The 12,500-nt window shown below is 41.7% G+C and overlaps 1 protein-coding gene across 9 annotated transcripts in view; it reads right to left on the bottom strand.

Moving 5' to 3' along the window:
- The window catches only part of Marchf1 (membrane associated ring-CH-type finger 1), a 780,423-nt gene that overhangs the window by 47,370 nt on the left and 720,553 nt on the right, over positions 1–12,500 (bottom strand). For all 9 annotated transcript variants that reach the window (XM_052752369.1, XM_052752365.1, XM_052752371.1 and 6 more), the window contains one exon: positions 85–265. In XM_052752369.1, coding sequence (XP_052608329.1) covers positions 85–265 — 181 coding nt within the window. The remainder of the gene's footprint in view (positions 1–84; positions 266–12,500) is intronic.

Here is a 12,500-nt window from a genome sequence, read left to right as displayed (position 1 = left end):
ATCAAGGAGGAAGCTAAGTCTGAGAGCAAGCCTGCTTTGCAGGGTCCTTCTCCCATCCCTCTCCTGCCCACCCCCACACCGTACCTTCCGAAGGGGCTTGAGCTTGGTCTCCATTATGAAGTCATACTTGCAGAGCTCACAGCATCTTGTGTCTGAGCTCTTGATCCACTGGTGGAGACAGGACTGGTGGACAAAGCGCAAGGTCCCTGTGCAGCGACAGGGTGTGATGAGCGGGCTCTCTTCATCTCCTTCGCAGTGACAGATCCTGGGGAAGGACGCAGCAGAAAGCGTGAGTTCTCCCAGAGGACACTGCTCACCCAAGGAGTCCTGCCTTGCTTATATCAGGCTGTATTAGAAACTCTAACCTACAATCTGGAACTCACGGACTTTTTACTCCAACTTGGATGGTAGAACCAAACCTGTGATCAATATCCATTTACTTTCACATGATAGTTATTGGACTCAAGTCATATGAGAGGGCATATGAGATATTTGCACACAAGAAACACATTTCATTCTGACAGTGAAGCCATTTAAAGAGCAAATCTTTTGAACTTAGTCTGTTTAAAAGGTTACTGTCTATGGTGTTTCATATATAAAGGTCATGGCTTAGAAGTATCTGAAAGAAGCTGGGTGTGGTGGTGCACACTTTAATCCCAGAACTAGGAAGGCAGAGGCAGGGGACGTCTCCAAGTCTGAGACTAGCCTGGTTTATAAAGCAAGTCCAGGACAGCCAGAAACATGTAGTAAGACATTGGAGAGAAAGAGAGACAGAGAGACAGAGAGAGAGAGAGAGAGAGAGACAGAGACAGAGAGAGACAGAGAGAGAGACAGAGAGAGACAGAGAGAGACAGAGACAGAGAGATAGAGAGAGAGACAGAGAGACAGAGAGAGACAGAGACAGAGAGATAGAGAGAGACAGAGACAGAGAGAGACAGAAGACATACTCCAAAGAATGTTAGAGTTTGATAACTTCACTATGTTATTTTGATGCCACAGTTACAGGGTCACATTGTATAACTTACTAGTATGGGATATTACTACTACTACTATGGAAGAATTTTGAAAAGCTTTAAAGAGAAATCAAATTATATAGTTAATATTGAAAGTCTAGTCTGAAGTATCACTAAGAATTTCTTAGGGAAACATACATTGATTAGGTCACAATGAACTGTCAATAACTATCATCATATAATATTCACGAAAATTCCTGATGCCATAGAATTCTAGTTCAGTAAATCCTATTGTTTGAAAATGTTGACATTTCTGTCTATCAGTTCAGGGTCCCATTAGTTTCTGGATTAAAGTGAATTCTAGTTATATAGATTTACGGTCTTTGAATTCTTCATTACTCTCATTTTCATATTTTAGAAAGTTTTCTCCTTGGATGAGACGAACTTTTCATAATTCTAAGAAGTGAATTAAAAGCTTAGCCCTTGACTGGAGAAATGGGTTACCAGAGGAAGCCCTTGCTTGCCTTCTAGTGTTAGGCCCTCAGCTGGAAAGCCCAAGACCTACATAGAGCTGGGAGGGATAGTGAGTCTATAACCCCAGCTAGGGTGAGATGGGAAGGCAGTGAAAGCAGCCTCCTTGGAAGCATGTGGGACAGCTGTGGCTAACAGCTAAGGGACCCTGTGTCAAACGAGGTGAAGGTGAGGACTGAGGTCTTCTGATATCCACATGTGTACTGCACACATGTGCCTGAACTCACACACATGAATATGCATGTATACACATGTACTTGAATCCTATACATAGAAGAAAAAAATTCTTAGACCTTCAATAATTTAGTAATTTAACCAGCTGTTGAGAGTGGTTAATAAACTTCACTAGAATTATTGTTTTACAGCTATTCAAAATACAAGCCCTGAATATAATATTTAAAAACCCTTTATATCTACACAATGACCCAGTAGCAGGCCGGAAGAACACATAAATCAGTCTCTGCTACTTCCTTACAGGGGTACACGCTCGTCTCCAGAAGCAGGAGTTTTGAGGAGAGGTGAGAATCTGCTCTTAAATACGCCGTTTCCCTAGAGAACTAGAGGAAGTGAGGAGGTTGCTCACATAGCTAGTACAGGAAGTTAGAGGAATTGAAACCCAACGATCTACCAACCTTAAAAAGAAAGTATATGACAGAGTACATGGATATTTTGTATTTACTTCTTAAGTAAGAACAAAGCCAAAGAGCACTGACTTCTATACCTTGGGGTAGGCATTGTTGGATAAGAGCAAGTTCATGGTCACCGTCCCCCTTTTCCTAGTTGAGTTAGGAAGTTAAACGTCAGCTGTGATATCTCATATAAAAAGCCAACATGAGGGAGAAAATTGAAAAATTATCTGAGTGCCCATTTTTAATGTCCAATCCTATAACATCTCCTTTATCCAGACCTAGGGCACAGACACTGAGCTTGTCATTCTTTGTACCACCCTGACATTGATGCCATGCCACAGTTGAGGGCTCCCTAGATGTTGAATAGTTAATATGACATCCTATAAAAACAGCCAGTGTTACACATATGTGTGTTTTCAGGGCTGGCCATTTGATATTGGACAACCAATCGGTGTGTTTTTCCCTGTGAAGGACCACCTCTCCTGCCCCCAGCTTCCCTCAGTTGCCTGCAGTTCCTGATTGAGGTCTCATGGGCTTTTCTCCATCCAGCTGGTCATATCTACTGTTGTCATCCTTGAATTTAACAGGGGATATTTAGGAATATAATGTATATAAAATACACATATGCATGCAATAACAATGAGAAAAGAGGCCATGCATTTGAAGGATAGTAGGGAAGGGTCTATGGGAAGCTTTGGAAGGAGGAAAGGGCAGAATGTAATTAAATTACAATCTCAAGAATAATCAAAACCCAAACCAAACAAACAAATAATAGCATTCAGTGAAAGAAAACAAAATTTCCATTGCACAGAATTTGGTTACAATTTTATTTTTGTAGCCACTGAAATTACAGAGAATAAGAAATCAGAGAATAGAAAGTGAGACTCCCCTGTCCCCTAAATTAGTTGTTTCAATTAGTACACAGAGTGAGGGGCTTCAGGATGGTGTTTTCATACATTCACTGTGCTTGTTGATCCTCCCCTGACACCCCCTCCCCATCTCCCTCCCCCATGTCCCCCTCCCTGTCTCCCCCTCCTTTTCTCACTGCCCCCCCTTCTGCTTTCCTGTCATACATGTTCTATAATCCCCATGGCACACATGTTCTATAACCCCCATGGCACACATGTTCTATAACCCCCATGGCACACATGTTCTATAATCCCCTTATCTCCTTTTCTCTAAGATCTTCCTCCACTCTCATGTCCCCTTTCTAGTTTCATGACATACACTCTCTTCCATGTATAGAACACTTACACATTTTCCATCAAGATTAAGATCTAGGATCCATGTATCAGAAAAAGAATGTGATATTTGCCTTCCTGATTCTTAGCAAATGTTTTTTGCTCAACAATAAATATCATTTCCACCCATTTTCTTTGCAAATGCCATGATTAATTTTCATTATGGATGGAAAAAAAAAACACTGTGCAACTGTACCACAAATTCTCCGTATCACTTCATCTATTGAAGGGCATTTGGACTGCTTCATATCTTATGTATTATGATTAGAGCGGTAATAAACACAGATGTGCAAGTATCTCTGGTATGATGTGGAGTCTTCTAGGATGTACTCAGGATTGGTACAGTTGGGTCATGTGGTAGTCCTAATTTTAGTTTTCTGAGTACTCTTTATACTGATGTTCACAGTGAAGATGTCAGTTTATCTTCCACCAGCAGTGAATAGAATCTCCCTCCCCCACATCCTTAATAGTGTTATTTGTGCCCTTGATGTTAGTTCTTCTGCTTGGGATAAGATTCCATGTTGAGAATGGAAACCAGGTCCTCTGCAACACTAGTGAGCACTTTTACCACTGATCCAACTCCTTAGCCCCCGAGGACAGTTCAATATAGACTTTTTGAGAAAAGAACATTTCAAGGCAGTCCCCTACCTTGAAATGTTCATGGCTTTTTGGTGTTAAGAACAGCGCATACATCAGCAGTAACAAAGCATGCTCTACAAATGAGTCACCCTAATCCCTTTCTTCAAATAACCAAGGAATTTAAGGAAAGATTAAACATAGATGTAAAAAAAAAGTCACAATGTAGATGAAATCTCATAATGTGGTCTTAAATCTCACTGCTTCTGTGGACAAAAGTTCTTACTTGAAAAGAAAACTTAGGAGTTAATGCCATCTGATAATTCCTCACGGAAAAGAGAAGATTATGTCAAACGCTCTACAGCTGCCCAAAGACTCAGGCTCTGACTCTTCCTGTCACGAAAAAGGAAATTTATTCATAAGTAGCTTTAAACAAAGACCTTGCTGATTACTGAGTCAACCTGACCTTGCCAGCTTCTTGCTGATTATGGTCCAACTTCCTGTCTTAAAATGTCTCTCTTTTTAGAAAAATCTTTCCCTGAAGTAAACTAGCAATAGCCTTTTCTCATAAAATTGAAGTTATTTCCCACAGGGAAAATCAAAACCTTGATTCATTTTCCTTTCCATTTTGCACAGTGTACATTTGCATGTTTTTAGCATTTCGAACTTTTTCTAAATAATCCAGTTCAAGTTGTACCCCAAGAGTCTTCTCAAGCCATGCTTAGGTTGTTCTGAAAAAAAATTAAGAGCAAGATATCAACTGCAAACCTCTAATAAAAATAAAAAAAATGTGATAGTGCCATTAAAGAAACAATTAAACAGTTTTAAAGTTGATGTACTTCACACAAGTCACCATTGCTATGGTACAGATGGAAACATGGCAGCGAAAACACAAACAGGTTGTTCCCTACAGGGTGATTGTGCAAACACAATTATGTCAGCGCTATAATAAAGTTACATTGTAAAACACTTGGGATGTGAGACAGTTTTATCTGGTGGGACCTTGAAGCTCGGGGATTCGGTGATCCTAGGAAGCTGTTCTTGAATCATGTTGTTATCTGACATTCAGAGATGAGAACAAGCAGAACCCAGAGTCCCTTGGCATTTTAGTGTCTGTCTACAATCAGGTCAGTGCATGTTGAGATTTATTTTTTATACACAAGACTTGAATTAATGGCTACTTCCTCATAACTTTACACACACAAAAGACACCTATGCCATGGGCCAAACTACGTTTTAGATTTTTCTGTGGCCAAAATGTGCTTACCTTCATTGCTCTTGTGTTTGAGTTGAAAGGAAAGTAGCCTGTATTTTGGACCTCATGTATCTTTAAAACTTTAAACATCATATCTATTATTAGTATTATCATTATTATTATTATTAGTGTATGTGGGTGGGAGGTTGTGTACACGTATGTGGGTAAGTGAACCAGCACCACTGCCCTCCTGCGGAGGTTATAGGCAAGCTTGTGGGAGTCACAGCCCTCCTTCTACTGTGTGGGACTGTGGGTTGAACTCAGGCTGCTGGTCTTGGTGGCAAGTACCTCTATCTGCTGAGCTATTTGGACGCCTCAGCCCTTAAATATCTTAAAATGACTTCTACCTTGCATCTACTCCCTTGCCAAGTCCTCTTGGCTCAGTCAGAAATTTTCTTTTTGATAAATTAAAAACAAAAACAAAAATACTTGAAGTCATCTCTGTGAGGACTTCAGGAAAACTTTGAGCTTTTTCACGGGCAAGGTGGAGGCGGCACAGAGAATTAGACATTAAAGTACAGGTAAGGAAAGGCTTGGTTATTAAACAACAGCCATAAAAAAAAAACCCAAAGTATTGAGAAAGAAGGGATGGGAATGTTTTTGGACGAGTGCAAAGATCTATGGACACAGACACATTTTCCTGAGAGAGAGAGAGAGAAAGAGAGAGAGAGAGAGAGAGAGAGAGAGAGAGAGAGAGAGAGAGAGAGAGAGAGCGAGCGAGAGAGAGAGAGCGAGCTAGAGGAGCAAATGGCAGATGGAGATGAGAAGGTTGGGGACAGAGCTGTGAGGGTTCAGCTTTCTCTTGTACAGAGACATGATTGGACACTCACCACAAGGGAGGAGGACCTAGGATGAAGGCCTCACATGTGCTGTAAATAGTTAGAAAAAGCTGCTTGGAGAAAGTGATGGGAAACTAACCAAGTGTAGATGTGAGGGTTGTGGCTCAGCCGTGAGGTCCCTGGGGAGAGCACATGCAGGGATTTATAGTAAATGCTTCTAACATTGTGGTGTGACTTGACAGCCTTTAGTGTGAAGAGAGGAGACCTGCAGTGGGTAGCACATGTCACGGTCCCCACGTCGTTACTGGCTTAGACACAGGAAGGACACAGAAAGAAGGGCTCCTGCACCTCAGACGAACACAGCATGAGGCCTCTAGTCCTAAACCTTGACCCTGAGCCCGCACACATGTGAGACTCTCTCATAGTTGCTGTAACGTGGGGAAAGGTGAGCTTGGGAGTCTGGAGGTCAGAAGACGTGTGAAGAGTTGGCGACAGAAGCGGTGGTGTGTGACGATGACTGTGTGTGTGCAGGAGAGTCATGTTTCTCAGGGATAGCTTCCCATTCTTCTATTGTACTTGCTTTACACAGTTAAAGGAAACATAGTATACGGAATTATTTGGTCCTTCAGTTTCAGGAGTAAACCGGATCCTGATGACCTCCCTCTTTGTGCCAGGAAGTTAGGAAAATTTCTCCGTTTGCTCATTTGAAAAGATAAGTTAAAAATAATGCTTAAGGAGCTATGAAAATTAAATAAGAACCTCACACTTGGCCCATGGAAGGTACAAGAATCTCTGCTTATTTTGTGTATTTATTTAGAGCATATATGATTTGTACATAATTTGAACTCCTAATTCTGTTATGCCTAGCTATAGGATCCTTGTATCATTACCATGACTTCTGTGTATGTGGCTTATATATGGCATTACATTCAAGGTTTCAGTTCTGAGTGCTTTTAGCAGATGGTTAGTTATAATGCACACTCACACAGACAAGGTTGTGAATTCTGACTCCATACAGGTGGGTCAGAAGATAATGTATTTGAATCTTTGAGCCAATCATGACACAATCCTGGCCCAGAGAAAGCAAGGTGAACAAAAAGATTTGGGTCCTTGCGGGGACGTTTGTGACGGAGCTTAGCTTGACAGTTTGCTCTAATGGATGACTTAAGATCAGTTCTTAGACTTGATTTTCTCATTTGTAAAATCGTATGTAGCCGTTCGGGGGCTTGTGATAGCGGAGAAAATACTGTAGAGTATAAACATCTCCATAAAAGGAAGGCAGTGCTGCTCACATATAATCAGTAAAAATCACAGAAATTGCTTCTAGGTAGTGCAAGGCTCTGCGTGTACTTTTGCTTTTAAATGTTTTTAAAAAGTAAAAGCAATGTAATTTTCCAAGTCTCCACTGAGTAGAGGAGCCTGCCATGTTTTCCCTCAAAGAGCTGTCATGGCAGACAGGCAGATAGTCCCTCAGTTTGCTTTGCTGTTGTGATTACGTTTCTACTAAGAGGCTCACGGTCTCACTTTAGTTAAACCTAAGCACCCACCATCACATTCTCCACCCAACCCCCCAACCTCTCTCCTCTCTAACTGCTTCTGCACCGTTGACCCCTTCTCCTCCTTGGAACGTCCTTCCTTCTGGCCTGTGGCGTTCTGCTCCTTAGCACTACACTTAAAGTTGGGAAACCTGGAATCAGAAGGCACATACAATGATGATAGCGATTAGAATAGTGATGCTTATAAAGAGGGACTGAAACTGTTGGGCTTTTGGAGTCTAGAGACGTAAAATGATAGAGAATATAGAATCCAGTCTATCTCAATTCATAGCTAAGACTCTACTGTATTTCAAAATTGTAAGTCTGATGGACATGTGATTATCTTAATTGTGAGACAAAAAAGACAAATCCCCACGCTTAACATCTCAGAGGAGGGAAGGGGGGAAAGACAGAGATGGCCTGACCGTTGTCTTCAAACATGCACATGTCTTCATGTGTGAAAAAACAGCTGTCTTGTTTATCTCTCACTGGCCCTGGTGAGTAGAACTTAATGGTCATAAATTTTCATTAAGAATAAAAAAATGCAAAAAAGCGAGTTTTTCTGAGACAGAAAAGGAGATGGCTTTCCCACAGAGCAACCATAGAGTGCATATCCGGCAAGCAGGACAAAATGAAGCTGAGCAAACAGGACCTCACACTTCTTCTCTAAGGCTATCATTCCCCCACCATCCTTCAGTGCTAGGTCAGTATTTCTCCTCTACTTTCCCTGCAAGCTTTGTGCACGACCTCTCAGTTATTCTACCTTATAACTACCTTAATATTGATCTTAGACTTGTGACTTTAAAATATTAATGTCAAAGCCCTGACTCTCCAGTAGTTCTTCAATTTTAATAACTGGCTATGTGCATTGAGATGCTTACCTATCCCTACATCTCATTTCCAAGATGGCTTTCCTCTTTAAAAAAAATTTATTTTATATCCTAACCACAGTTTCCCCTCCCTCCTCTCCTCCCATTCGCTCCCCTATACCTCTCCCCCCATTTACTCCGCCTCTGTTTCTGTTCAGAAAGGGGTAGGCCTCCCATGGGTATCAAATTATGCATGGCGTATTAAGTTGCAGTAAGACTAAGCTCCTCCCCTTGTATTAAGGCTGGGCAAGGCAATCCAGGATGAGGAATAGAGTCCCAAGAGCCAGTCAAAGCATTAGGGACAGCCCCTGTACCTATTGTTAGGAGTCCCACAAGCAGACCAAGCTATACAACTGTCACATATATGTAGAGGGCCTACCTAGGTTAGTCCCATGTAGGCTTCCTGGTTGTTGGCTCAGATTCTGTGAGTTCCTATGAGTCAGGCTAGTTGGTTCTATGGGTTTCTTGTGATGTCCTTGACCCCTCTGGCTCCTATGACCCTTTCTCCCTCTCTTCAGCAGGATTCCCCAAGCTCGGCCTAATGTTTGTCTGTAGGTCTCTGCATCTGTTGATGTCAGTTACTGGATGAAGGCTCTCTGATGACAATTGGGGTAGTCACCAGTCTGATCACAGGAGATGTCCAGTTCAGGCTACACATCCACTATTGATGGGAGTCTTAGTTGGGGTCATCCTTGTAGATTTGTGGTAGTTTCTCTGGCATCAGCTTTCTACCTGTCCCCAAAAAGTCCCCCTTTCCAGTCATCTCTTCCAGTAGAAGTCAGAATGGCTTTCCTTTTTAAAGATCTCATTTCGTAAGAATCCCCACCGTCTCAGGTGAAAGGCCTCACTTTTATCTTTGAACCGTTCATGTACTCCGGACCCTATGTTCATACTGCCATCAATATGCTAATATTTTTCTTCAGTGCTCTTGAGCATGTTCTTTCTATTCCCACTGGTTTCTTTCTGGCAGGTCTTTCCCCCTTCCTTACCTTCCTGGCTTCTTCCCTCCCATTCCTCTTTGACTCTTTTTCTCTCCTCCTCCCCTTCTTTCCTCTCTTTCCTACTCTCCTCATGTCCTGACATGTATGAAGCAAGTATTCTCTCTCTAAACTCCACACTCATCCCCTCTGTGGTAGTTTTGAATTGTTAACAGATGTAGAAGTTGTCTTAAGCTGTCACCTACAAATGTCAGAAGCCACAACCAAGAAGTCTAACTAACATGGCTGCTTAAACATAACCTGTACAAGAACCATGCCAACAGACATGCTGACACAGAATGGGAGAGAGCTCAAGAGGCCTCAACCCTGGTCAAAGAACAGGCAACTAAAGAACACTGAGCAGAAGAAATAGTCTTCCCCAGAAAACTGCATACCAATTGATTATCCAATGCCAAATGGTCAGCACTGAAAACATATACACACAAATATTATTATACAGACTAAGCGGGTTGTATTTTGGAATGCACACACACAGAGACAGACAGACAGACAGACACACACACACACACAGAGACAGAGACAGACAGACAGACAGACACACACACACACACACACACACACACACACACACACACACACGCACACGAAACAACAATTAAAGAAAAAGAGGCCATGAATTTAAAAGGGAGAAGAAGGGTACATGCTGTACATGGAAGAGTTTGAGGGGAGGAAAGGGAAGTGTGAAATGATGTAATTATATTATAATGTCAATAAATAAAAAAAATTAAATAGTTTTCTCCTTCCATTGGAAGACATTCTTGAAACATAGCTACTTAGAATCTCCTAAAACCCTAACTTCTTGGTCTGGGAACTCAGCTTAGTTGGTGGATTACTTGCTTAGCAAGAATGAAACCCTGGTTGCCTAGCTACACAACTAAAGCGTGATGGTGCCCACCTGTAATCCCAGCACTTACAAGGTGAGGCTGGAGGGTCACTGACATCATCTATGTGCAGCAGCGTGGTACAGAACCAACTTCTGTGAGTTCAGCTGCAAGTGCGTGCTCTTGTGCACAGATCTGGGTGACCCTCAAGCTAGCGAGCAGGGTAGCAGTCCTTCCTGTGTCTTCTGCACAGTGCAGCTGCTTCACAAATGTGTGACGATGTGACTGATGTTGAGAACAACCGTGTCCTTGTGAAAAGAAACATCAGTGTTGAATTCCTAACTTAGCTTCTACGTGTGTTCCATGAGTGCTGAATTACCTTATCTCTTGTGTTTCAAGTTCCGCAGCTGGAGAGTAGGAAAATCAAATGCCTCTCTTATAGAATTTCAGTAAGAATTAAATTAGTGATCAATACAACCAACCTATGGAACACTGTTTTCAATCATCTTTCACTTTTTCTTTTGAGATGTGGTCTCATGTAGCCCAGGCTGTTACGTAGACAAGGATGGCCTTGTACTTTTGAGTCTTCTACCTCTAGCTCCTAAGTGCTGAGATGAGAGGCACATGCTACTGGGCCAAGGCTATTCAGTGCTCTGGATGGAATTCAGGGCTTCATGCATATTAAGTCTATACTTTGCCAACTGGTCAGGGGTCAGACAGTTATTGTCTCAGTCTTTTGCATTGGTTATCTTAATTTCTACCTCTGGGGATGTCCTCAAATATGATTTCATATGATATCTTACCTTTCTTAATAACACCTCATCTTTTTTTTTTTTTTTTTTTTCCAGAGCTGAGGACTGAACCCAGGGCCTTGCGCTTGCTAGGCAAGCGCTCTACCACTGAGCTAAATCCCCAACCCCAATAACACCTCATCTTAATTTAAGAACACATTTAAATTGAAGATTCATCTAAAAAAAAAAAACCCAAATTTTCAGATCTTTCATGGAGCATCCTCTGTTTTCTCCTTCCCTGCGATAAAGGGACTCCATTTCTTGAGCTGACTTTGCTCTGAAAACCCTACCACCCAGACTCCAGCATGTCTCTGTGTTGACTGTCTCATCTATGTAGGTCATAACCTATTATTATAATATACTATAAAATAAGTGGATTCATGCTTATCAGTCGTGGGGTAGCGTGTTTTCATGTATTTGTATTTGTATTAATTGGGAAGAATGTCAACAAGTCAGGGTGAAAATGGCTAGCCACTAGACCGTGAAGGAATTGGTGCTGCCAGACCATCATACTGAAACGTGAACAGAGCCGAGACCAAAGGAGGCCTAGTCAAATGAGCCAGCGGTTCCCAGAAGTGGCTTCCAGTTATCAGGGGATCAGTTACGGTTTGGGAAAGTTCACGCAGAGTTAAAGTGAGGAATGTGTAATAGTTTTATATACCGTGCACTCTTCAATTTGCATTTGGGGAACTGAGCTGAGGTGTGCCAATTTTGTATCCTATCTGAGCAGCAGAGGAAGTCCAGCAGGGTGATTTTCGGCAGAAAGGAGAAGTAGCTCAGCTAATAAGCAGAGGAAAAGATGGACCGCGTTTGCTAACAGTTTTTACTAACAGCTGCTTCCAGCTCTCCTTCTTTGTGTGGAGCCAGTAGACATTTCTATAAATTAAAAAAGCCGTTTTTAGAAACCAGATTTCTAAAATTTCCTTATCAGAGATGATGATAAATCTAAAATACTATCAAGTTCAAGATTTAAAACATTTTGAAAATTCAAATAAAAACTATTAGCATTGCCTTACTTGTTATAAGAATAAAAATGTTCAAGAAACAATGAGTATAGATTTGCGATCATAATTCTGGCCACTCTGCATGATTCTTTTTTTCTTAACAAAAAAAAAAAACACCCACAGATGAGTGACAGCTCCTTGTGCATAAGTGATGTTTATAAAGTATCTCATTTTCTTAACGCAGTATTTTCAACTCCAATAGGCTGCTACATAACATGACTTCCTGAGTGTTATTTTATGCCCTAATTTGTCACCAATGACTTGGTCAAAATCTCAGACCATCTGCATGGGACTGTAGGGGATGATAAACAACCAAGGCAATGATACAGCAATGCTCCCGACTCCTCTCGATGTTCCTGGACCCAATCCAAAGCATCACTAATCAGCTGCATTTTCTTCCCACCAGATATCACACTGAGGGAAAACAGAGGAGAAGATAATGATTACCCTGCTGTGCCAATAATGGAGGCAGAGAAGGCCAAGTCTCACTTGCATTCCCGGGCCTTGGGTTCTGTAAC

Source organism: Peromyscus californicus, unplaced genomic scaffold, assembly GCF_007827085.1.
Source record: "Peromyscus californicus insignis strain IS unplaced genomic scaffold, ASM782708v3 Scaffold_23__1_contigs__length_62951481, whole genome shotgun sequence".
Classification (NCBI taxonomy): Eukaryota; Metazoa; Chordata; class Mammalia; order Rodentia; family Cricetidae; genus Peromyscus; species Peromyscus californicus.
Note: the sequence above shows the minus strand (reverse complement) of the source record. Positions and strands in the feature narration are given on the sequence as shown.